This window comes from Oncorhynchus gorbuscha, linkage group LG04, assembly GCF_021184085.1.
Source record: "Oncorhynchus gorbuscha isolate QuinsamMale2020 ecotype Even-year linkage group LG04, OgorEven_v1.0, whole genome shotgun sequence".
Lineage (NCBI taxonomy): Eukaryota > Metazoa > Chordata > Actinopteri > Salmoniformes > Salmonidae > Oncorhynchus > Oncorhynchus gorbuscha.
Window position 1 is genome coordinate 56,541,038 of NC_060176.1, and position 26,771 is coordinate 56,567,808.

Consider the following 26,771-nt stretch of genomic DNA (forward strand, 5'->3'; position numbering starts at 1 on the left):
CTACCATAACGATGGCTGTTGGTCAACCCACAAATTTGAATGTATATTTGATGTATTATTTCAAAAGGTTCTTTGTAAGATTGACAGTATAATTTAAAACTACTAATATTCCCATTCAAGTCAAAATGTTCTGATGTGTGGACCTCCAAACATGTTTGCGCTACCTTTTCAATTTTATTCCCATTTCAGTACATTTATCAGCCAAAACATGACACCCACATGCTGTGTCAACCAATGGCAGACACAACACAAACACCTCAGATGATGTAAAATAGGGTTTAACCTAAAATATATGCAGAAATTAGTTTGAGGTTTTTAAACACATTTCTGGGAAATTATAGAATAGTTTGACAACCCTGATTGCAAGCTTTTAAATTATTTTAATCAAACTCAACAGTGTATATTTTCCAGTGATGAAGGAATATATGTCTCATTGGTGGGGTATCTAAAACGGGTAAACTTTGAGCACCTCTCTCCCCTAAATGTTTTGGCATCCAAAAAGTTACATTCTGACCACTTCTACCATGTATGGAAAGTGTCATTCAAATCAAAGGGGTGCGGTTAAAAAGGGATTGAATTCAAATGGAACAACCCTACAACTAAACCTTTTAGACTATGCTTACACAGGCAGCCCAATTCTGTTCCATTTGCCCAATTATTGCTAAAAGTCCAAAGAACAATAATTGGGCAAAAGGTTCAAATTGGGCTGTTTGTGTAAACAGCATAAGGCATTCCTTTCTATATTATGTAACATGGTCCCGTTGGTTGTCTCGAGGTGCATGTAGTGGTGAGTTTACAGTTGTTGCGAATTTCACCCTTTTTTTAAAACTAGATCTGGGACACCGCACAGCAGGAGAAATTCCAGTCGTTGGGAGTTGCTTTCTATCAAGGCGCAAACTGTTGTGTCCTTGTGTACAATATTACCGCTCCCAACACCTTCAAACTCTTGAAAGCTGGCAAGATGGGTTCCTAATTCAAGTCAGCCCTCGTGACCCAGAGAACCTCCCTTTTGTTCTGCTCGGCAACAAAATTGACTTGGGAGAACAGCCAGGTCTGTGCATTTGCCAAGATGTATGAATTATGTGAAGTTGTGCCATGTTGCATAGTTACCTCAGTTTTTGGTTTGCTGTGTGAAATGTAATTTGTAAATATTATATTATTGACCAGGTGATAACCAATCAAGCCCAGGCATGGTGTACAAGTAAGATCAGTACACCTCCTTCGAGACAAGTCCGAAGGAGGCCAATGTTGATCAAGCCTTCCAGACTATTTGCCTAAATATGCTGATTGAATTTAGATGTTAAACTAATGACAACTTTCACACTCAAACAATTGATTGATACAGATAAACATGCATTCAAATCTTTTTTTCATTCCATTTCTAGGAATCAGAAGTAGAGACAGAGGGATGACACACCAGCCTCCTCCAGTGATGGCTACAGCTGTTGAAGGGAGGAAAAAGGATGAATATACACAATGTTTGATTGAGGGGGGTGGGACTACAAACATGTACATTCCTAGCATTTTGTCTTCTCATACGTGAGATATCAGATGAAAATGCAAATCTCCCTGTTTTTCTCTTTGAAGTTAAGTTTTTTCTCCCCATGTGACATGAACATCAGTTACATCAATTTCAGTCTTTTCACCAAGACAACTGGTTTTGTATTTGATATTCATCAGTCATGCCATAACCTATGTTATGTCAGGGAGACATCCAATGCAGATTCTACCTTATCAACGTGCCTTCCATTTTGGTTGTTTTCTGTGCTAGCTCACTGTGTTTGTCATGGCAGTCATAACTACCATTCTTCCTCTTTAAAAGAATTTGGTGTCACATTGTCATTCTCACTTATCTGCACTATTGTATTTACTATTAAAGGAGGTTAATACTTACGTACAGCATAATTGCATGAACAATAGAGAAGAATTGGAAGACAGTTCTGAGCTGCTGATTTGAGTGTAGAAATGGAACTCAAGTGTGACAGTAGGTGGTGGGAGAGAGGAGACAACTCTCACTAGGAAATCCATTATGATCAGCAATTTGTGCTGTATCTCTCTAATATGGACAATGCAGTCAGAGGCTAATTCCTGTTATCAAGTCACACTGATTATACAAAACCGGACATCTTGTTAGATGCGAGCTGAAATAGCTTTTCCCAGCTAAGAATGTTCAATGTGCACCCTGCTACCATAGATAAGGCAGAACGTCTCTCACACACAGACTTTGTTTTGATATTTTTTTAAACCATCCATGGGTATATATATATATACACAAACACTGCATAGTTATGCAGGTCCTCATCAAGTCTATATACAAAATGTATAAGGTTGTAAGTAGAAGTTAAATGCCCCTATAGATTTAATATAAATGGCTAAATAACGTCCTGATAAAGTTGAATAAAAAAGTGCAATTATGACAGCACTATTTGAGGTAGATTGTGCTTTCTTTCATACTAGGGCTAGGCCTATTGAGTTGTACTTTAGAATTTAGGGAAAACAGTTTCTTTTTTAATGCTTGTATAAACACAATATTTACAAATCATACAATGGCTGCAAATGGCTGAACAGACAGGCACCACTCACCTTACAGATAGTTTACAGAAAACATACCATCACTCATTTCAAACACATTGCTTATAAATAAGAACTTCCATAATTACTCAGTGTCCTCTTGTAGGGATTGGCTCTCATTGCAGTCTTGATTTGATCAAGTGAAAATATCCTATTAATTGAACTGGAATGACTGAAGAAAACAAAGAAAATAATAATTAAGCCAGGCTGTAATCGGGAAGCTTTGCAATAAAACTATAATCAACAGTTCATTTAATCCCTGTACAATTAAACCTTTATCAGGCTGACACTGGGGATTCTCAGCATGAAGTCAATTTACACTGCAGCTCCCCTGCCATAATCTGTCAAAATTGACCCACCGCTCCTCTGGGAATCGCCAGAATACTGTCATGTCAGATAGGTAGGCCTTCAATCCATGTACGATGTGTCCATACCCTCACTGTCTGGGTGAAGCAGTCGCCCAGCCAGGCGTTCAATGTCATCCATGCTGAGTTGCCTAAGTGAACGTTCATAATCCTTAAAGAGAAAGCAGTGTTAATCAATAGCTAGAGAAATACACTGCTCAAAAAAATAAAGGGAACCCTTAAACAACACAAATGTAACTCCAAGTCAATCACACTTCTGTGAAATCAAACTGTCCACTTAGGAAGCAACACTGATTGACAAATTTCACATGCTGTTGTGCAAATGGAATAGACAACAGGTGGAAATTATAGGCAATTAGCAAGACACCCCCAATAAAGGAGTGGTTCTGCAGGTGGGGACCACAGACCACTTCTCAGTTCCTATGCTTCCTGGCTGATGTTTTAGTCACTTTTGAATTCTGGCGGTGCTTTCACTCTAGTGGTAGCATGAGACAGAGTCTACAACCCACACAAGTGGCTCAGGTAGTGCAGCTCATCCAGGATGGCACATCAATGCGGGCTGTGGCAAGAAGGTTTGCTGTGTCTGTCAGTGTAGTGTCCAGAGCATGGAGGCGCTACCAGGAGACAGGCCAGTACATCAGGAGACGTGGAGGAGGCCGTAGGAGGGCAACAACCCAGCAGCAGGACCATTACCTCCGCCTTTGTGCAAGGAAGAGCACTGCCAGAGCCCTGCAAAATGACCTCCAGCAGGCCACAAATGTGCATGTGTCTGCTCAAAACGGTCAGAAACAGACTCCATGGGGGTGGTATGAGGACCCGACGTCCAAAGGTGGGGATTGAGCTTACAGCCCAACACCGTGCAGGACGTTTTTAATTTGCCAGAGAACACCATGATTAGCAAATTCGCCACTGGCGCCCTGTGCTCTTCACAGATGAAAGCAGGTTCACACTGAGCACATGTGACAGAGTCTGGAGACGCCGTGAAGAACGTTCTGCTGCCTGCAACATCCTCCAGCATGACCGGTTTGGCGGTGGGTCAGTCATGGTGTGGGGTGGCATTTCTTTGGGGGGCTGCACAGCCCTCCATGTGGTTGCCAGAGGTAGCCTGACTGCCATTAGGTACCGAGATGAGATCCTCAGACCCCTTGTGAGACCATATGCTGGTGCAGTTGGCCCTGGGTTCCTCCTAATGCAAGACAATGCTATGGACTGGCCCGCCTGTTCCCCAGACCTGAATCCAATTGAGCACATCTGGGACATCATGTCTCGCACCATCCACCAACGCCACGTTGCACCACAGACTGTCCAGGAGTTGGCGGATGCTTTAGTCCAGGTCTGGGAGGAGATCCCTCAGGAGACCATCTGCCACCTCATCAGGAGCATGCACAGGCGTTGTAGGGAGGTCATACAGGCACGTGGAGGCCACACACACTACTGAGCCTCATTTAGACTTGTTTTAAGGACATTACATCAACGTTGGATCAGCCTATAGTGCGGCTTTCCATTTTAATTTTGAGTGTGACTCCAAATCCAGACCTCCATGGGTTGATAAATTTGATTTCCATTTATCATTTGTGTGTGATTTTGTTGTCAGCACATTCAACTATGTAAAGAAAAAAGTTTTTAATAAGAATATTTCATTCATTGAGATCTAGGATGTGTTATTTTAGTGTTCCCTTTATTTTTTTGAGCAGTGTATAAAATAATTCATACAGTACAAAAGTTGTAACTACACAGTTTCAGGTGAAAACATTCAGTGAATTATGTACTTCAGCAAAAGTAGAGGGATCTTTTTAAACACTTCCTTGGTAATTATTGTAGCGTAGAAACAGCATTCATTGGGGGTGCATGAAAAGCAGCTGAAATACTCCGAAATCAGAATAATGCATTTCCTGAGTGTTTGGTTTTTGTTGGTGAGCATGATAAGCCCTATGGATATGGACCAACAACTGCCTACTCTTGTTAATGGAAATACTGTACCTTGACAAGTTGTTCTTGCACTTTAGCTGCATCTGCAGGGCTGAAATGCTTCGCCAGGACAGTGGACAGAGTCTGCCACACCCCACCAACAGCACTGCTACTGCTAGCCATCCCAGCCACACCACTCCTCTCCCCCGCAGGACGAACCACCAAATTTAACTTGGCCTCTGGCCCAATGGAATAATCACTCAATCGGTGTTCATCTGAAAGGAAAATTGCCAAAGATGTGTATAGCTTTGTAATATACATTGAGCATACAAACATTAAGAACACCTACTCTTTCCATGACAGACTGACCAGGTGAATGTTATGAGCCCTTATTAAATCCACTTCAAATCAGTGTAGATGAAGGGGAGGAGACAGGTTAAAGAATTTTTAAGCCTTGAGATATGGATTGTGTATGTGTGGCATTCAGAGGGTGAATGGACAAGGCCAATTATTTTAGTGCCTTTAAACAGGGTTTGTTAGTAGGTGTAATGGTGCAGACGGTTTGTGTCAAGAACTGGTTGTCATCAAGGCAAAGGTGGGCTTGCTGCTGGATTTTTCACACAACAGTTTCCTGTATGTACCAAGAATGGTCCACCACCCAAAGGACATCCATCCAATTTGACACAACTGTGGGAAGCATTGGTGTAAACATGGGCCAGCATCCCTGTGGACGCTTTTGACACCTTGTCAAGTCCAGGACCTGGCGAATTGAGGCTGCTCTGAGGGGAAAAGTGGGGCATGTAACTCAATATTAGGAAGGTGTTCCTAAAGTTTGGTATACTCAATGTATGTACAGGTATGGATGTTACAAAGAGTATTCAAACATGCAGCGGGTCAATGTGTAGCTTGGTAGATTCAGTGACTGGACATCATCATACACAGTTGTCTACAACACTCCAGCTGTGTATGATTGTCATATGGCAGAGTCTAGGTAACTGGACTTTTCCGTTAACTAGTTGGTGTAGGTACCTGCAAGGGCTTTCCCTTTGTAAAGCAATCGCTGCTGATTTGCAGGTATATTCAGACGTTCAGACACCAGTTCTTTCACAGTGGATACTTTGTCATCTTCTGTGACCTGAAATTGTGACAGATTAAAACAACTGACATTTAATATTCGTGACTATATTGATGAGCTACTGCACAATTTTTATAATTGAACAAGTCTTCCTGACTTGAACGCGCACTAACGCCCTGAACCATAACTACAACGTTAGCTAGCTGTCTTCACTACTAGTACGAACAAGAAAGCTACAGTCAAGAGTTAGCTAGCTGACACTACATTTGTAGCCAGCTAGCTATCATTTCATTACGTTACAGCCCTGTTGTGAACAAGACAGTCCGTGGCTAACGTTAGATAGCTACATTACAAAAAAATACACATTTCTTTAAAAATGCTAACTAGCTAGTTTCCTAACTGTAACCTGTACTGAAGCCCGTGATCAAGGAAAAGAACATTTGCAGCTAAGCTAGCCAAACATAGCCACCGGCTCTGGGCTGACTTTCGCTCTGCTTACCTGTACGTTGCACTCCTTTCCTTGAAGTGGTTTTACAGTTAAAATCATCGTATTGACTGTTTAATTAAGAACGATTCGACGTTATTATATCAGGTTTGTTGTTTCTTCCAACAGGCCGAACCTTATCAACAATCCATGTTCTAGTTACTTCCCTACTGCTTTTACTACTCAATATGTGCGTGCTGCCCCCTATTGTGTGGAGTATGTTCGACCGGTCACTTATGGGGCTGGAGAAATGTTACTCTCAAATGCATAGATGGAACTATTGGTGCAAGGATCATTTGTGCATGATGATATTAAAATTGTTTTAAAAAATGTCATCATGATAATTTTGTTATCAAGAGCATTATACAACTGTAATAGTATTTATTTATGTTATCGAGAGCATTACACAACTGTAATAGTATTTATTTATAACATTAGGTTATTATAAATGTTGAACCTGCTCATCAAATTCAGGAAAAACATCCTTAGATATAGCCTTTTTGCAATAGGGCTATGTGTACCAAGATGCCAATTTGTAATATGATGACATGACATCCACGATTTTACCTACAATAAACTTTGGTTAACAAACACCCCCTTACTATTGAGCGAGTCATATGCAGGCTAATTAGGTACGAAAAACACTGAAAGAAGTGTGTCCCAATTAGGTACGAGAGCAATGTTGCGCGACGCGAGAGAACAGGGAATCTGAGAGCCAAGAGTAGCCTACTGGGGAGAGCGTTCGGGCGTCATCAATCCATCGTCTTTCTGTAGCTACAAACATCCAATCTTCACTGACAGTATTGCAAGTGCCTGTGCTGCACCTGTCCATAATTTTAAATCGAGCGAAAACAGAATCGAAAACAGTCAGCGACAGATGTGATTCGATTCTTTAAAACTAAAAGATAGACTATAACTGCAGGCATTCGATTCTCATACTTTCTTGCTGATGTCCTTCAGGTAAGGTAAGTTATTTTACTTTGTGATTTATTTATTTTTTACTGTGAAGTTAAAGCTGAATGCGTGTATACTCTTAACAATTTGACATATTTTGTTGCGAACTATACCTATTATTTCATCAACTGCAGCCTTAGTAAGAAATTCGTTTTTGAGCTGTCTTTTCAATCAGACAGAGTAATTAGAATGTTCTGGAAATGCAACAAATAAAACATTTGCAATGTAACACACACTCTAAGTATCTCATAATTCCCTTGCCGATCAGCTCTGTACCACTCTACAGAGGCAATGGGTACACTTCGAGACTTGCAGTTTGCCCTGCAACTGAAGATTGAGGAGCTTCGTCAGAGGGATACACTCATTGATGAGCTGGAGCTGGAGTTGGATGCCAAGGATGATTTGATTCGGAGGCTGCAGGGTGAACTGGACCGCTACATGGCAACCATCACTCCCCCAGAGTCTTCTGGAGCTATTGAAGGTAAAACATTATGCTAAAAGTATATCCACATTTCAGGCAATGTTTTTATTTTATGCTCTTATACATCTTATTTATCACATACAGTGCCTTCAGAAAGTATTCACACCCCTTTACATTTTCCACATTTTGTTGTGTAACAGTCTGAAATTAAAATCGATGAATTTGAGATTTTGTGTCACAGGCCTACTCATACAGATGAATTAAAAATGAAAAACTGAAATGTCTTGAGTCAATAAGTAACCAACCCCTTTGTTATGGCAAGCCTAAATAAGTTCAGGAGTAGAACTGTGCTCAACAAGTCACATCATAAGTTACATGGACTCACTCTGTGTGCAATAATAGCATGGTTTTTGAATGACTACCTAATCTCCACACATACAATTATCTGTATGGTCCCTTAGTCGAGCAGTGAATTTTAAACACAGATTCAACCACAAAGACCTGGGAGGTTTTCTGATGCCTCACTTGGGGCGGCAGGATAGCCTAGCGGTTAGAGTGTTGGACTAGTAACTGGAAAGTTGCAATTTCAAATCCCTGAGCTGACAAGGTTCAAATCTGTCGTTCTGCCCCTGAACAGGCAGTTAACCTCCTGTTCCTAGGCCGTCATTGACTTGCCTAGTTAAATAAAGGTATAATAAACAAAGAAGGGCACCTATTGGTAGATGTGTAAAAAAAACAGACATTCCCTTTGAGCATGGTGAAGTTATTCATGACATAAATATGGGTATCAATACACCCAGTCACTACAAAGATACAGGTGTCCTTTTTAACTCAGTTGCCGGAGAAGAAGGAAACCGATCAGGGATTTCACCATGAGGCCAATGGTGACTTTAAAACAGTTACAGAGTTTAATGGCTGTGATAGGAGAAAACTGAGGATGGATCAACAACATTGTAGTTACTCCAAAGAAGGAAGTCTGTACAGAACTAAAACAAAACAAAAAATTGACAAAGAAATTAGCACTATGTTTTGGGAAAATCTAAGACGTTAAATGGATGTCTAGTAATGATGAACAACCAACTTGACAGAGCTTGAAGAATAAAACAAATAATAATGTGCAAATATTGTACAATCCAGCTGAGCAAAGCTCTTGAAGACTTACCCAGAAAGACACTGCCAAAAGTGATTCTAGCATGTATTGACTCAGGGGTGTGAATTCTTATGTAAATTAGATATTTCATTTTCGATACATTTGCAAAAAACATTTCAGGTTGTCATTATGGGGTAGTGTGTGTAGATGGGTGAGAAAATAAGTCAAGGGGTATGAATACTTTCTGAAGACGCTGTATTTCTATATGTGCCGACACAGGATACATTGTATTGAGTGTCTGAATATTATGATTTTTTTCTTTTTTCTTTATTTAACTAGGCAAGTCAGTTAAGAACAAATTCTTATTTACAATGACAGCCTGTCGGGGAATAATGGGTTAACTGCCTTGTTCAGGGGCAGAACGACAGACTTTTACCTTGCCAGCTCAGGATTTCGATCCAGCAACGCTTTACCACTAGGCTACCTGCAAATACTCTACATTTGGCTATTTGTTGTTTTTAGACTTAAATTGTGCTCCTTATATGTTGCACAAAGAAAGTGAGCAGAGAAATATATTTATTTGCCTGTTTCAGGGCATTCTGCACAGTGTGAAGAGATCCAGAGAACCAGAAGAAAGACCATATTGTCAAAGCCCCTCACTCAGGATCCAAGGCAACGTGCTTTGGCCACCTTGAAAAGCTACAACAAAAGCCAACAGTGAGAGAACACACTAAAGACACTGTTAGCCTTGGCAACATTCCCTTTTAACTGTTCCACTTGAGAAATGTGCTCCTAAAGGCCCTTAAGGCTGATCAAGTGGTACCTGCACAGACACAAACGTCAATAAGGATTTTCATTGATTTATACACACTGTATGAAACTTGGCTCAAGGCTTTAGAGCCTTTGTTGTCAAACACTAGCCACAGTGAAATTACTTATTGATTGCCTCACACACTCTTTACTCCTTCAGGTCACAGGAGCTGATTCAGACCTCCTTTTTGGAGAATGACTTTCTAAAGAACCTGGAAAGTGGGCAAATCCTGGCTATAATGGACTGTATGTACCCCACCACGGTCAACCAAGGCTGCTGCGTCATTCAAGAGGGAGACAGTGGAACTCTTGCCTATGTTCTAGAAGGTAACAAGTTAAATCAATAGTGATTTAAAAGTGGTGAGTATAGTGTGGATTGACAATACAGTCACTTCAAGGTCCAAACCCCATTGTCTTCTTGAATTTCCATGCATAGCCCCACTCTCAAAAAGAGGACTTAAGTATACCCAAAGTTCCCAAGGTATAGTAATTGCTCAAGGTGTTTTGGTGAATGATTCTTTGAGCACTTGGTTCCACAATCTAAGAGCAGGCAGCTCTTGGTCTTTAATGTATGTTGGTTGTTCGTTTTTTAAAAGTTTGCTCAGAGATATGCCCAGTAAATGTTACTCAAGTACACAAGTTGAGTTGGTATGCTTCTCTGTTAGTGCCGGCACTGCTTTCTGGTGCAATGACGGGGAATGTTAGAATGACCTGTTTCTGGAAGGAGAGAGGGAGAGATGGTGTTGTGCATGATAAGCGGCATACAAAATGTTTAATGTCAGACAGGGACAGGGCAAGAGGCCCATTCATGATCGGCCCTGGTTTGCAATGCTCGTTGATGCTGGAGCTCAGGCATTTCTCCTGCTACCCTCATATCTGATGTGACAGGCAATCGGGCACGGTTGTCCAATTTGCTTTCCTTGTTACCTGAGCCCTAGACTGTTTCTGTTTCTGCTGTGCTGTTGTAGATGAAAGTGTCTCTACCTGACACATGGCATATCTCAGACAGCTGCGTTCATCTGATTGTGTCAGTCACACTCCCTGCACCTGCAGCTGGGTGAGGGGGGCTGAGCTAACGTGTGGTCACACCTCCTCAGCTGCCACCCTGCTGTTTGTATGGACGCCTCAGACTGCCATCACCATTCTTTACCACCCTCCTCTGAAGGAGATCAAACAGCAACTGCACTGTCATACACACACATAGTCTAACACGCACATGCCAATGCCATAAACACACACATGCAAACATAAACATGCACAAAGGTAAACACATACATGCATTCTTAAACACAAGGATGCCACATATTGCTGCAACATCACCTTGTGCACTTTGATTTGAAGCATTTGTAATCTGTTGATAACAATATATTCTGTATTTGCTGCATTGCGTATTTGTGTTTAAATGGGCATTTAACAGAGGGGAAGATGGAGATGACCAAGGATGCCAAGAAGCTTCTCACAATTGAACCAGGAAAAGTGTTTGGAGAATTGGCACTCCTGTACAGCTGCACCTACACCTACACTATATCAGGTACTGGAGCGTTGTGTATGGAGTGCTGTGTAGTGTGGTTGTTCTATTTCTTTTGTAACAACAGCTGAAGTGAATGCAAAACATGTTGTCTTGAAATCCTTTCACAATTCTGCTGTGCTTGGATTGATTTTTCATTGGCCTAAAAAAATTCTTGTTCAAGAGAGCATCACCATCACAGACCAGCCTATTCATCACAGCTGTGTAGATTTGGTGTCAGATTGGGAAGTTCTGTAGAATTTCAAATCAAAATAACTTTTTCAAACACTACATCACAGCTTCAAACACTCCTCTCCTCTGAGATGTGTGGAATAAGAAAACAGATCTTAAATTACCTGACTGCCTAACTCATATTCATTCTCAGCTCTCCTACTATTTATACCATTTACTTGGAAATGGAAATTAACATACGCACATATGTATACTGATATATCAAAACAGCACATTTTATTTGGTTATACATTTTCTCTTTATTGATTTCACTGCATTTTTCCTCATGACTGACCAAATATCCTCTCAACAAGACCTATTATTGCTCAGTGACTTGCAGTTGATTTTCTCAATGGAACATTAAATGTGTGCTATCGTCTCTCTACACTGTCTGTGCCCATAGCCCACTGGGAAATGCAGCCACTGCTGCTCACATCTGACCTGCTTTCACAAAGAAATAGGTTGATGGAATGGACAGAATCAGTGCAAATGAAAAAAATCTGTTCATTTCTCCCCCTCTTATAGTGTTTCCTTTGTCATCCTCCTGTCCTCTTTTCCACTGTGCCACCATGTCCATTTTCTCTTTCAGGGCATTGCCGGTTTCCTGTTTAATTGTATAGTACATTTATCTTTCAGTCAATCTCCCTCTCCCTATCTGTTCTCACAGCAACATATACATTTATGTTCCTGGCCTTTTCTCTTCTGTATGCACTCTTCCCAACCCATTCCCTGGTTCTCCTGGCTGACCTGAAATTACTTTTTCTCTTTGTTGCCATCAAAGAACATCAATAAAGCTTTCTATCCTGTAGTCTAAAATCACTGTAACAGTAAGAGGTTTAGGTGAAAAAATGTGTTCCCTGATTTGACATTCATGGTCACACAGGATGTTCTTCCCAGAAAATGGCAAAGAGTATGACATTTAAAAGGGTTAGACTGACATTCAAATTTTAGACTCAAATATACACGTTACAATTCCCACCAAGTGGGTTAACCCTATTGGCACGATAGGGTGTTTGCCTTTTCACATCAGTGACGTCGCTTCCCTGCCTGTCTGCCCTGCCGTTCGGTACATTGGTGTCAGAAGTGGGATGGCAGTTGTCGAGACCATCGGAACACATGACCAGACGTGTGAGGGGGCTGCGGTAGTGATGAAGCACGGGGACGTGCCTTCCCGTTCGAAGGCAGCAGTGTAGTGACCCTTGCTATATGAGCCAAGTTAGAATTCCCAAGTGGGATAACCCTACTGGCGCAATGCGTAGGCCAGCGACCCGGGTTCACTTCCCTGCCGTTCGCTACAATACGTACCATATAAAGATAACAATGGCATGTTGATTTCCCACCGTGCTTTCATTACCAACTTAAATAATGGCATGATTGGGAGGGGAAGGACTAGATGGATTGGAGTTGTATGGCCAGTACAGGACGGAGCCTCCTGTTCGCACAAAGCCCTGCTGAATCAATTAATCTAGATCATTATTAATTTAAAAACATCTCTATCAGAGTTCCATTACTGTCTGCCCACAGAACAGACAAAGGAAGAGAGGAAGGCTGCGTGGGGAATGTAATCTAGAATCTGTCCTCTTTATTCTTTTATCCACAACACTTTCAGAGAAAGGAACACAAACACTCAGACATTCGTTTTAAGAGTACAGGAAACATTTATAGTAGTGTTATGTAACTGTGTTTCTAGGAGTACATTGTTTGTAGAGCCTCGTTTGCAAACCCGGCCTTGACATCTATTTATACAGATGAAAATGATGTGAAATAGAAGACATTTGCTAAGTCCCATAGCCTTACATTGTAATATAACAGAGGGGACTATCTACAATACTAACATAAACTGTAAGGGTAAGAATTAAAATGTCCACCCAACACACATACGGTATACTCACAGAATACAGAATACATTCATCCCTAACCAGATTTCTGTTTCTTCCTACCACTGCTCTTGACATTGTGTGATTTGGAAGATCTTCTTTACCATTCCCTGTCTTTCTCTGCAGCCCTAAAACACAGCATGTTGTGGGTTATTGACCGGCAGAGCTTTCAGACCATCATGGTGCAGAGTGGCCTCAGCAGACTGGCCGAGTTCAGAGAGCTCCTCTGCAGGTCAATACCACCCTCATCACTACACAAGGAAAATACATATCTGTGTAAAATTGAAAATGCATATTTGTGTAGAATTGACACTAATCTACAATCTACGCGACTATAGTAGAATCGTTCAAATGTAATATGTTGTGAGTCAGTCGTCCTGCTGTTTGTGTGTTTGTCTGGCTGCAGAGTACCCTTCCTGCGCTCGCTGCCAGAGGATGTGCTCATGAAAGTGTCTGATATTCTGGAAGAGGTACAGAACATGAATCTATTATACACATTCACTCCTCAGATTCACTAACGCAACATGCTGTAGAAAAGCCATGTTCCACAAACAGAATCTAGCTAGCTAATCATTTTCGTATGTCTTCCAAATAATTATTACCCATCTGCTATGCATTCTCTGTTGACAGTTTACAGGTGTATTTGCATTGCATTGGTGGCCTAATCAGGTTGGCACAGAGACAAAATATCTGTGTTGATTGTTGGTGATGTACACATGATAGGATTCTCAACATCTCACATGCTACATACCCTTCTCCCCCTGCCGTCATACTTCTATTTCTAAATCCCGTCATTCTTTTTCCCACCTATCCACCATCTCTCACCTGTCTGTCTCAACAGAGTCGCTACAGTGAAGGTGATTATATTATTCGCCAGGGTGCCACAGGGGACACGTTCTACATCATCAGTAGTGGCCAGGTAAGGATGAGGATGGCTGAACCTTACCTTGAACTCAATAAACAAGCTTCAACTAGTGGAGGACAGAAATATGCATCTGCAGGGGTTAGTCTGACACAACAACTGTACTGGCACAGATGGTGCTAATTAATCCGTGCGTCGCCACATTTCAAAGATGGCGTGAAAGAGACAAGACAGACAAGCAGTCTCTACCCCCTCTATCTGCCTCCCGACCTAGGTGAAGGTGACAGAGAACAAGTCAGCCGATGAAGAGGCAGTACTCCTGTCAACTCTCTCTGAGGGCCATTGGTTTGGAGAGAAAGCACTGAGGGGGTGAGAAACAGTAATACATCATGTGCTTCTATCCAAATGTCTGTTATACAGCAGCTTACATTCCTACACATTACATGGCTTGATATACATTGACATACTAGCTCTCTCGTATGACAAATCTCAATAACCACTAGACAGTTGTAGTTACAGAGTAATAGAACATACATACCATTATACTATATGTATAATTCAGCTATCACTAAGCCAACGTTGTCCAAGTTTGATTGACGGAATCATGTGGGGAATGAGACGTACTCTCCCTATGTGATTGCATTTTGCTCATCATGTTGTTCCTCATAATCAACTACAATCATTAGGACAGTGTGAGCTAGTGACAACATGCAAATTCATAATGGAACTATCGAGGTCAATGGATTCGAGAAAATGATAGTAATAAAAGCAACACGGGTCTCACAGATTTCAAGAGAATATTCTGAGCGATAACATTTTCTGTCTGCATGGTGTCAGTGCTGTTGTCATTTATTGCAATGCCATTTTGATAACCTTTCAATTACAAACCTTTTGTTTGATTTCCAGAGAGGATGTGCGGACAGTGAATGTCATTGCTGCTGGTGATGTCACATGCCTGGTTGTGGATAGAGAGTAAGTGATTTGTTCAGACTATGGCATGATTATTTGAGAATGTTGGATATTCTGCTTCAATCTTATTTGTAGAATTATGTAGTACAGATCTCCAACATGCACACGATGCCCCACCACAGTGACCCCCAAGCACACAGTGCCAGTATAGTTTTCATAAGCCACTTTGTTATGATGTGAAAATTGTTTAAAATGTTTTAAGTGACCTAAGACCATATCATCTTTCATCAGGTCTTTCAAAAAGATCATAGGTTTGGTAGAGGACAGTCATAATGTGCACAAGAGCAGCGAACTCAAAGCCCAGTAAGTAGCAACTGAAACTATAGGTAACACTTTCCAGCCAACAGGTATATTGCGTTTGTACTTGTTATAAGCATGGTATAAACCTTTATAATGTCTTATCATAAGGCTTACATGTTTTGTCTCTCTAGCTCTCTGTTTATATTTTAATGAGCCTTGATCCAAATGAACCATTTTTATGGATTTAACCTTTATTTAGAACAAGTAAAGCAACATTGGCTAATTCCTCTTTTCCATGTGTGCAGGTCAGAGGAAGATGCAGCTCTCCTATCCAACGCCTCTCTCAGAGATTTCCAGGTCATCTGTAACCTAGGAGAGGGAGAAACGGGTCATTCAGAGCTGGTGAGTTGTTTCAAGTTGTATCGGTAGTATGTACGGGATATGCATGGAATACGTCATCCAAGGAAATGCTTACTTGCAGGTTCCTTCTTGACAATGCAACAACAATAACAAATAATAAAAGATAAGAATACAAAGTAAATGGCAGTAGAAAAGAATAAACATTTTAGCATAAGTATTATACAGGAAGGCACAATTTATAGTCCAATATTTACACGTGTATTGGGGAAGGGGGACAGTGTATAAACTGAGCCATATAATAAGAGTCTGTTAGCAGCATTTGTGTGTGTGTGTGTGTGTGTGTGTGTGTGTGTGTGTGTGTGTGTGTGTGTGTGTGTGTGTGTGTGTGTGTGTGTGTGTGTGTGTGTGTGTGTGTGTGTGTGTGTGTGTGTGTGTGTGTGTGTGTGTGTGTGTGTGTGTGTGTGTGTGTGTGTGTGTGTAGCATGAATGTATATGCGTGTGTGTATGTCTGTCTGGGTGTGTGCATGACTGAGGGAATGTTTGCTAAGGTGCGGAGAGTCAGAGCAGATGGTCAGTCCAATTCAAGTGTCCAGCAGTCTGATGGCTTGTAGATAGAAACGGTCTCTGAACCTGTTGGTATCAGACCTCATGCTCCGATACCGTCCTGCAGTCTGATGGCTTGTAGATAGAAACTGTCTCTGAGCCTGTTGGTATCAGACCTCATGCTCCGATACCGTCCTGCAGTCTGATGGCTTGTAGATAGAAACTGTCTCTGAGCCTGTTGGTATCAGACCTCATGCTCCGATACCGTCCTGCAGTCCAGTGGGTGAGGATCAGGTCAACAATCAACTCCTTTGTTTTTCTGACGTTGAGGTCTTTGTCATGTCACCATAATGCCAGTTCACTTACCTCCACCCCATAGGGTGACTTCTCGTTGTTGGTTGTCAGCAAACGTGATGATAGAGTTGGTGTCGTGCAAAGCCACGCAGTTGTGGGTGAACGGGGAGTACGGCAGAGGACTGAAGACACACACCTGGGGTGCCCTGTGTTAAGAGAGTGGGCGTCACTTGGGCGTCCGGAGCAGTAAGAGTATTCCCGAACGGTTGGGTATTGTCTGCCTCGAAGCGAGCATAGAATGTGTTAAGCTTGTCTGTGAGGGAGACTTCGGTGGGCAACGTACAGCAAGAGTTGCCATTGTGACACGAGTCTGTGTTGTCGACCATCAATTCAAGTTTGAGTCTGTATTGTCGTTTTGCGTCCCGAAGGTATTGAGCTCGTACCTGCTTGTCTTGTACGCGCTATGCACAACCGAGTCATCGGGGTTTGTTCCGCTGACATTGAATGCTGAAATACGGGCTCTCAGAATTGTACGGATATCGCCGTTCATCCATGGTTTTTGGTTGGGGTATGTCCGGATTATTATTGTGGGTACAACATCATCAACACATATCCTAATGAAACCTGTGACTGACAATGTATATTAATGTTGATGGATGAGTCCTGGGTGGATGAATCTTTGAACATATTCCAAGCATTATTCTCAAAACATGCAGCATTGAGTCTGCCTCCTCTGTCCAGCGCCTCACTATTCTCTGTGTTGGTGACTCCCTCTTGAGTTCCTGCTTGTAGGCGGGGAGTAGGAATACCGACGTGGCCTAATTGGCCGAAGTTGGGAGTAAGTAGTGGGTCAAGCTTGAAACTGTGTCAGTAAATCCCAGTGCATTATTGTCTGGTTTCCATGTTGCTTTTAATGGATTGACCTACATGTTGATGTTTTTGCATTCCTTCTAGGTACAGCTTAAGACCAACATCAACTGCCCGTTCACCATGAGGGTGTTGCGGAAGCATCAGATCCTAAGCACTGCTCAACAGGAGTGCATCCTGAGGGAAAGACACATCCTCATGGCAGCTCATAGTCCATTCATCGTCAGGTGTGCTGTGCACCCAACCACCAGCCAAATATACCTAGGCCGGGATTCAATCCTATCGAGGGTTATAGGCATTGCGACTTAGGCAATGTTCCCATGTTCACTGTGATCCCATTCACTTTATAAACGCTGCATATTTCGGCTCAATTTTTTTTTTAAACTCTACGCCTATCACCTGTGATCAGACTGAATCCTTGCACTAATCTTAGACTGGTTGGCTCACTATATGCTTATCAACTGGATAACACCTGTGTCTTCTTTGCCACTCCTAGGTTACACCGTACCTTCCGAGATGCAAAGTGCCTGTACATGCTGACAGAAGCTTGTTTAGGTGGTGAGCTCTGGAATCTACTGAAAGACAGGTACTGCTAACTTCACTACTGTCTACTACATGTTCTTTTTTATATTTTACAGTATGGATTTTATAACTGAATTGATAGCGTTTGAATTCTTATTTTTAGGGCACAACATCAGTATGTCCCACTTTCTAATCCCTATTGTGCTCTTTCTCCTACATTTCAGAGGCTCGTTTGATGACAGTAGCACACGTTTTTACACTGCCTGTGTTGTTGAGGCCCTTATCTTCCTGCACCACAACAATATCACATACAGGGATCTGAAGCCTGAGAATGTAGTTCTTGACCAGCGTGGATATGCCAAAGTGGTAACATGACTAGAGCTCATTTCACTGCATTTCAAACCCACACAAGATGGAGGGGTACATTCTTAGAATATATTATAGTAATTGTCGATTTTGCACAAGGTTACACAAAGAAATTACAGTACTTTCAAAGGTTACATTTACAGTGCATTCGGAAAGTATTCAGACCCCTAGACTTTTTCCACATTTTGTTACGTTACAGCCTTATTCTAAAATGTATTAAATACACTGCTCAAAAAAATAAAGGGAACACTAAAATAACACATCCTAGATCTGAATGAATGAAATATTCTTATTAAATACTTTTTTCTTTACATAGTTGAATGTGCTGACAACAAAATCACACAAATTATCAATGGAAATCAAATTTATCAACCCATGGAGGTCTGGATTTGGAGTCACACTGAAAATTAAAGTGGAAAACCACACTACAGGCTGATCCAACTTCGATGTAATGTCCTTAAAACAAGTCAAAATTAGGCTCAGTAGTGTGTATGTGGCCTCCACGTGCCTGTATGACCTCCCTACAACCCTTGGGCATGCTCCTGATGAGGTGGCGGATGGTCTCCTGAGGGATCTCCTCCCAGGCCTGGACTAAAGCCTTCGCCAACTCCTGGACAGTCTGTGGTGCAACGTGGCGTTGGTGGATGGACATGATGACATGATGTCCCAGATGTGCTCAATTGGATTCAGGTCTGGGGAACGGGCGGGCCAGTCCATAGCATCAATACCTTCCTCTTGCAGGAACTGCTGACACACTCCCGCCACATGAGGTCTAGCATTGTCTTGCATTAGGAGGAACCCAGGGCCAACCACACCAGCATATGGTCTCACAAGGGATCTGAGGATCTCATCTCGGTACCTAATGGCAGTCAGGCTACCTCTGGCGAGCACATGGAGGGCTGTGCGGCCCCGCAACGAAATGCCACCCCACACCATGACTGACCCAGCGCCAAACCGGTCATGCTGGAGGATGTTGCAGGCAGCCAAACGTTCTCCACGGCGTCTCTAGACTGTCACATCTGTCACGTGCTCAGTGTGAACCTGCTTTCATCTGTGAAGAGCACATGGCGCCAGTGGCGAATTTGCCAATCTTGGTGTTCTCTGACAAATGCCAAACTTCCTGCACGGTGTTGGGCTGTAAGCACAACCCCCACCTGTGGACGTCGGGCCCTCATACCACCCTCATGGAGTCTGTTTCTGACCGTTTGAGCAGACACATGCACATTTGTGGCCTGCTGGAGGTAATTTTGCAGGGCTCTGGCAGTGCTTCTCCTGCTCCTCCTTGCACAAAGGCGGAGATAGCGGTCCTGCTGCTGGGTTGTTGCCTTCCTACGGCCTCCTCCACGTCTCCTGATGTACTGGCCTGTCTCCTGGTAGTGCCTCCATGCTCTGGACACTACGCTGACAGACACAGCAAACCTTCTTGCCACATCTCGCATTGATGTTCCATCCTGGATGAGCTGCACTACCTGAGCCACTTGTGTGGGTTGTAGACTCCGTCTCATGCTACCACTAGAGTGAAAGCACCGCCAGCATTCAAAAGTGACCAAAACATCAGCCAGGAAGCATAGGAACTGAGAAGTGGTCTGTAGTCCCCACCTGAAGAACCACTCCTTTATTGGGGTGTCTTGCTAATTGCCTATAATTTCCACCTGTTGTCTATTTCATTTGCACAACAGCATGTGAAATTTATGGTCAATCAGTGTTGCTTCCTAAGTGGACAGTTTGATTTCACAGAAGTGTGATTGACTAGGAGTTACATTGTGTTGTTTAAGTGTTCCCTTTATTTTTTTGAGCAGTGTAGTTTCCCCCCCTAATCAATCTACACACAATACCTGGCCACTCTACCATGAGGGAGGTGACCAAGAACCTGATGGTGTCTCTGACAGAGGTCCAGAATTCATCTGTGAAGATGGGAGAACATTCCAGAAGGACAACCATCTCTGAAGCACGCCACCAATCAGGCCCTAATGGTAGAGTGGCCCATTTGGAGTTAGCCAAAAGACACATAAAGACTCTCAGACCATGAGAAACAAGATTCTCTGGTCTGATGAAACCAAGATTGAACTCTTTGGCCTGAATGCCAAGCGTCACATCTGGAGAAAACCTGGCACCATCCCTACGGTGAAGCATGGTGTTGGCAGCATCATGTGGTGGGGATGTTTTTCAGTGGCAGGGACTGGGAGACTAGTGAGGATCGAGGGAAAGATGAACGGAGCAAAGTACAGAGATCCTTGATGAAAACCTGCTCCATAGCGCTCAAGACCTCAGACTGGGGCAAAATTTCACCTTCCAACAGGACAACAACCCTAAGCACACAGCCACCACAATAAAGGAGTGGCTTCGGGACAAGTCTCTGAATGTCCTTGAGTGACCCAGCCAGAGCCCGGGCTTGAACTCGATCGAACATCTCTGGAAAGACCTGAAAATAGCTGTGCAGCGACACTTCCCATCCGACTTGACGGAGCTTGAGAGTATCTGCAGAGAATAATGGGAGAAAATTCCCAAATACAGGTGTGCCAAGCTTGTAGCGTCATACCCAAGATGACACAGGGCTGTAATCACTGCCAAATTTGCTTCAACAAAGAACTGAGTAAAGGGTCTAAATACTTATGTAAATGTCATATTTCCGGTTGTTTTTTGTTTTCCAAAAATTCGAAAAACCTGTTTTTTCTTTGTCATGATGGGGTGTTGTGTGTAGATTGATGAAGAAAAAAAACAATATAATACATTTTAGAATAAGGCTGTAACGTAACAAAATGGGGAGGGGGGGAAATCAAGGAGTCTGAATAATCTATGGAAAATATCACTTTGTTATGGATCCATTGAGATACTGAACATCCATATTCATGACTTGACTGTGCTACTATTCCTAGGTGGGGTTTGGTTGTGCTAAAAGAGTGGTCTTGGGTAAGAAAACGTGGACGTTCTGTGGCACACCTGACTATGTGGCCCCTGAGATTATCCTGAACAAGGGGCACAGTGTGTCTGCAGATCTCTGGTCTCTAGGCGTCTTCGTGTTTGAACTGCTGAGTGGAAGGTGCGATTATAAGACTGTCCATTGCTCTCCAGAGTTCCAGTTTTTTGTTCTTGTCTCTGTCAGTCATTCTCATAGATGTCTCTTCCCAATCTTTACCTTTCCAGTCTCCCATTCTGTGGCCCTGATCCTATGAAGACTTTCACAGCCACCATCCGTGGGATTGACCTGGTTGAATTCCCAAAAACCATCAGTAAGAGTGCCTCAAGCCTGATCAAGAAGCTCTGCAGGTGTGACACATTTAGAAATGTCTGAAAACAGACATTCATTGTATCACACTTCCTCAGCTATTAGTTGTGTGTCATGATGACTCTCTGTCCTGGTCTCTCAGGAACAACCCTGCAGAGAGACTGGGGAACCAGAGAAACGGGGCCAAGGACATCCAGAAGCACAAGTAAGATGAAAGGCTGAGATGAAAACATCAGACTGTGTTACTGTCATCTATATAGCAGCAGTGTATAGTCTGTTAACTTGTTCTTTCTTTCAGGTGGTTTGAAGGTTTCAACTGGGAAGGACTTCGCAAAGGCACTTTGTCTCCCCCAATCATACCGAAAGTAAGTACTTGGCAGAGCTACAGTTGAAGTCGGAAGTTTACATAGACCTTAGCCAAATACATTTAAACTCAGTTTTTCACAATTCCTGACATTTAATCCTAGTAAAAATTCCCTGTCTTAGGTCAGTTAGGATCACCACTTTATTTTAAGAATGTGAAATGTCAGAATAATAGTAGAGAGTGATTTATTTCAGCTTTTATTTATTTCATCACATTCCCAGTGGGTCAGAGGTTTACATACACTCATTAGTATTTGGTAGCATTGCCTTTAAATTGTTTAACTTGGGTCAAACGTTTTGGGTAGCCTTCCACAAGCTTCCCACAATAAGTTGGGTGAATTTTGTCCCATTCCTCCTGACAGAGCTTGTGTAACTGAGTCAGGTTTGCAGGCCTCCTTGCTCGCACACACTTTTTCAGTTCTGCCCACAAATGTTCTATAGGGTTGAGGTCAGGACTTTGGAAGCTGTAACTTGGTCGCAAATGGGATGCGATATAGCTTCAATATATCCACATAATTTTCCTCCCACATGATGCCATCTATTTTGTGAAGTGCGAAAGGTGCAAATCAATTCCAGAACAACAGCAAAGGACCTTGTGAAGATTCTGGAGGAAACAGGTACAAAAGTATCTATATCCACAGTAAAACAAGTCCTATATCGACATACCTGAAAGGCCACTCAGCAAGGAAGAAAACACTGTTCCAAAACCGCCATGAAAATGCCAGACTATGGTTTGCAACTGCACATGGGGACAAAGATCATACTTTTTGTCCTCTGGTCTGATGAAGCAAAAATAGAACTGTTTTCCGTAATGACCATCGTAATGTTTGGAGGGAAAAGGGGGAGGCTTGCAAGCTGAAGAACACCATCCCAATCGTGAAGCATGGGGGTGGCAGCATCATGTGTGGGGGTGCTTTGGGCAGGAGAGACTGGTGCACTTCACAAAATAGATGGCATCATGAGAATGGAAATTGTGGTTATATTGAAGCAACATTTCAAGACATCAGTCAGAAAGGTAATGCTTGGTCACAAATGGGTCTTCCAAATGGACAATGACCCCAAGCACACTTCCAAAGTTGTGGCAAAATGGCTTAAGGACAACAAAATCAAGGTATTGGAGTGGCAATCACCAAGCCCTGACCTCAATTCCATAGAAGATTTGTTGGTAGAACTGAAAACCTCTGTGCGAGCAAGGAGGCCTACAAACTTGACTCAGTTACACCAACTCTGTCAGGTTGAATGGGCCAAAATTCACCCAACTTATTGTGGGAAGCTTGTGGAAGGCTACCCAAAACATTTGACCCAAGTTCAACAATTTAAAGACAATGCTACCAAATACTAATTGAGTGTATGTAAACTTCTGACCCACTGGGAATATGAAAGAAATAAAAACTGAAATATATCATTCTCTCTACTATTATTCTGACATTTCACATTCTTAAAATAAAGTGGTGATCCTAACTGACCTAAAGACAAGGAATTTTTACTAGGATTAAATGTCAGGAATTGTAACGATCGTTGTCCTCCTCGGATGAGGAATAGGAAGGATCAGACCAAAACGCAGCGTGGTAAGTGTCCATGTTAATTTTAATAAATGAACACAAGACAGAGCGCGTGAACAAAACAGTTCTGTAAGGTGAGGACACACAAAACAGAAAACAACTACCCACAAACACAGGTGGGAACAGGCTACCTAAGTATGGTTCTCAATCAGAGACAACGATAGACAGCTGCCTCTGATTGGGAACCATACCAGGCCAGACACAGAAATACAAAACATAGAATGCCCACCCCATCTCACGCCCTGACCAAACCAAAAATAGAGACATAAAAAAGGAACTAAGGTCAGGACGTGACAGGAATTGAGAACTACGTTTAAATGTATTTGGCTAAGGTATATGTAAACTTCTGACTTCAACTCTATATAGTACTAGCCAAAGTTTGGACACACTTACTCATTCCAGGTTTTTCATCATTTTTACTATTTTTTACATTGTAGAATAATAGTGAAGACATCAAAACTATGAAATAACACATCTGGAATCATGTAGTAACCAAAAAAGTGTTAAACAAATGAAAATATTTTATATTTGAGATTCTTCAATGTAGCCACCCTTTGCCTTGATGACAGCTTTGCACACTCTTGGCATTTTCTCAACCAGCTTCATGAGGTAGTCACCTGGAATGCATTTCAATTAACAGGTGTGCCTTGTTAAAAGTTAATTTGTGGAATTTCTTTACTTAATGAGTTTGAGCCAATCAGTTGTGTTGTGACAAGCTCGGGGTGTTATACAGAAGACAGCCCTATTTGGTAAAATACCAAGGTCATATTATGGTAAGAACAGATCAATTAAGCAAATAGAAATGACAGTCCATCATTACTTTAAGACATGAAGGTCAGTCAAGCCGGAAAATGTCAAGAACTTTTAAAGTTTCTTCAAGTGCAGTTGCAAAAACCATCAAGCGCTATGATGAACCTGGCTCTCATGAAGATCGCCACAGGAAAGGAAGACCCAGAGTTACCTCTGCTGCAGAGGATAAGTTCATTAGAGTTACCAGCCTCAGAAATGGCCAAATAAACGCTTCACAGAATTTAAGTTACAGACACATCTCAACATCAACTGTTCAGAGGAGACTGCGTGAATCAGGCCTTTGTGGTCTAATTGCTGCAAGGAACCACTACTAAAGGACACCAACAATAAGAAGAGACTTGCTTGGGCCAAGAAACACGAGCAATGGACATTAGACCGGTGGAAATCTGTCCTTTGATCTGATGAGAACATATTTGAGATTTTTGGTTCCAACCGCCGTGTCTTTCAGAGACGCAGAGTAGGTGAACGGATGATCTCTGCATGTGTGATTCCCACTGTGAAGCATGGTGGAGGAGGTGTGATGGTGTGGGGGTGCTTTGCTGGTGACACTGTCTGTGATTTATTTTGAATTCAAGGCACACTTAACCAGCATGGCTACCACAGCAATCTGCAGCAATAAACCATCCCATCCGGTTTGCACTTAGTCCCACTATCATTTGTTTTTCAACAGGACAATGACCCAACACACCTCCAGGCTGTGTAAGGGCTATGTGACCAAGAAGGAGAGTGATGGAGTGCTTCATCAGATGACCTGGCCTCCACAATCACCCGACCTCAACCCAATTGAGATGGTTTGAGATGAGTTGGACTACAGAGTGAAAGAAAAGCAGCCAACAAGTGCTCAGCATATGTGGGAACTCAAGACTGCTGGAAAAGCATTCCAGGTGAAGCTGGTTGAGAGAATGCCAAGCGTGTGCAAAGCTGTCATCAAGGGTGGCTACTTTGAAGAATCTAAAATATTTTTGATTCCATATGTGTTATTTCACAGTTTTGATGTCTTCCCTATTAATCTACAATGTCAAAAATAGTAAAAAGAATGAAAAACCCTTGAATGAGTAAGTATGTCCAAACTTTAATCATATGTTGACTATATATATACTTGCATCTTGTATTTTACCATTAAACATATTATTTTTTCAGTTCATCAGTCACTTGGAGGACAGCAAATTGGACCCCTTCACTGACATCCTTGAGGACTCACCAGCTGTTGAGGACTCAGACTGGGACATAGATTTCTGATTGAACAATATAATGCTGATCTGGGTTGAATCCTACACATGATCTGATACGAAAATAGTTTTTGGTACTGGAAATAAATTAAACCGAAGAGAGAGAGCAATGTAATGCAATTGTGTTCAGCGTTCTTTTATTTCAACGGGTTAGAATTTTTTGTAATGACATATTTTGTGAACTAGCAAAGAAGTGAATGTTGTTAGCTGTTCCTGTATTATGATATTTCTTACTTGGTATTATTGTTTTACCAAAAGTGTTATGTAGGCATTTTCAATTTATAAACATATGAGTCAACATCTGAATATTTGTAAGTAAATAAACAAACAAATAATAATCTGAGCTTTATCATGTGAATGTATTCAATAACTGGTTGTTAAATCATATATATAATTATATTGTTTTTTTTCTTCATCAATCTACACACAACACCCCATCATGACAAAGAAAAAACAGGTTTTTCGAATTTTTGGAAAACAAAAACAACCGGAAATAACTGGTTGTTAAATCATAGGGTGTTATAAAACACTTGAATGTTTTTGTTTTTTTAATCACCTTTGTGATTTGTTGAGTTGAGATATGAAGTGCTTTACGAATTCAATAGCTTTTTTTCTCTCATTATCATTTATTTCAAGAGCAATAGACTAGCTGCAAACCTTATCTCTCAGGCCCCTCATCTCTCAGGCCCCTCTCTATACTGCCACGTACTGGAGACCTCATCTCTCAGGCCCCTCTCTATACTGCCACGTACTGGAGACCTCATCTCTCAGGCCCCTCTCTATACTGCCACATATTGGAGACCTCTTCTCTCAGGTCCTTCTCATCGCTCAGGCCCCTCAGTGACGAACTGCCCAGGAAAAATGAATCCCCTCTTTCAAAAGGCTGTTGGATGTGTAAAAATATAACTTTAGACCGTCCCCTCGCCCATACCCGGGCGCAAACCAGGGACCCTCTGCACACACCAACAACAGTCACCCTCGAAGCATCGTTACCCATCGCTCCACAAAAGCCGCGGCCCTTGCAGAGCAAGGGGAACCACCACTTCAAAGTCTCAGAGCAAGTGACGTCACCGATTGAAACGCTATTTAGCGCGCACCACCGCTAACTAGCTAGCCATTTCACATCCGTTACAGATGCTTATCTTTCTATTGGCTCCTGACTACTTTATCGTTCTACGGGTCGCAGTGGCAGCCATTTTTTGACAGGCTACTGTTCCTGATTTATATGCTAATTTGTAAGTATTTTATTATTGGAATGCTTTTCA

The 26,771-nt window shown here is 42.1% G+C and overlaps 2 protein-coding genes across 3 annotated transcripts; one reads left to right on the top strand and one right to left on the bottom strand.

The window, feature by feature from the left end:
* Positions 1-2,486: 2,486 nt before the first annotated feature.
* LOC124034336 (ubiquitin-like protein 4A-A) lies at positions 2,487-6,590 on the bottom strand. Of its 2 annotated transcripts, XM_046347398.1 has the most exons (5): positions 6,419-6,590; positions 5,874-5,979; positions 4,917-5,119; positions 2,931-3,087; positions 2,487-2,743 (listed from the first exon to the last, which is right to left on the bottom strand). In XM_046347398.1, exons 1-4 carry the CDS (start codon positions 6,464-6,466, stop codon positions 2,980-2,982), a joined length of 465 nt encoding a protein of 154 aa, XP_046203354.1. In that variant the 5' UTR covers positions 6,467-6,590; the 3' UTR covers positions 2,487-2,743; positions 2,931-2,979. The 2 variants fall into 2 exon arrangements, with proteins under 2 accessions (XP_046203354.1, XP_046203353.1); XM_046347397.1 differs by having other exon boundaries at positions 2,487-3,087; positions 6,419-6,589.
* A 482-nt stretch (positions 6,591-7,072) lies between these two features.
* On the top strand, positions 7,073-25,821 carry LOC124033313 (cGMP-dependent protein kinase 1-like). Its single transcript, XM_046345304.1, has 20 exons — positions 7,073-7,368; positions 7,626-7,838; positions 9,462-9,585; positions 9,839-10,005; positions 11,096-11,209; positions 13,420-13,525; positions 13,700-13,763; positions 14,135-14,212; positions 14,430-14,524; positions 15,062-15,127; positions 15,356-15,427; positions 15,670-15,766; positions 17,516-17,655; positions 17,925-18,014; positions 18,175-18,316; positions 21,193-21,356; positions 21,461-21,583; positions 21,685-21,747; positions 21,841-21,907; positions 25,418-25,821. The coding sequence occupies exons 2-20, from the start codon at positions 7,649-7,651 to the stop codon at positions 25,514-25,516; spliced, it is 2,061 nt and encodes a 686-aa protein (XP_046201260.1). The 5' UTR covers positions 7,073-7,368; positions 7,626-7,648; the 3' UTR covers positions 25,517-25,821.
* The last annotated feature ends 950 nt before the right edge of the window (positions 25,822-26,771 follow it).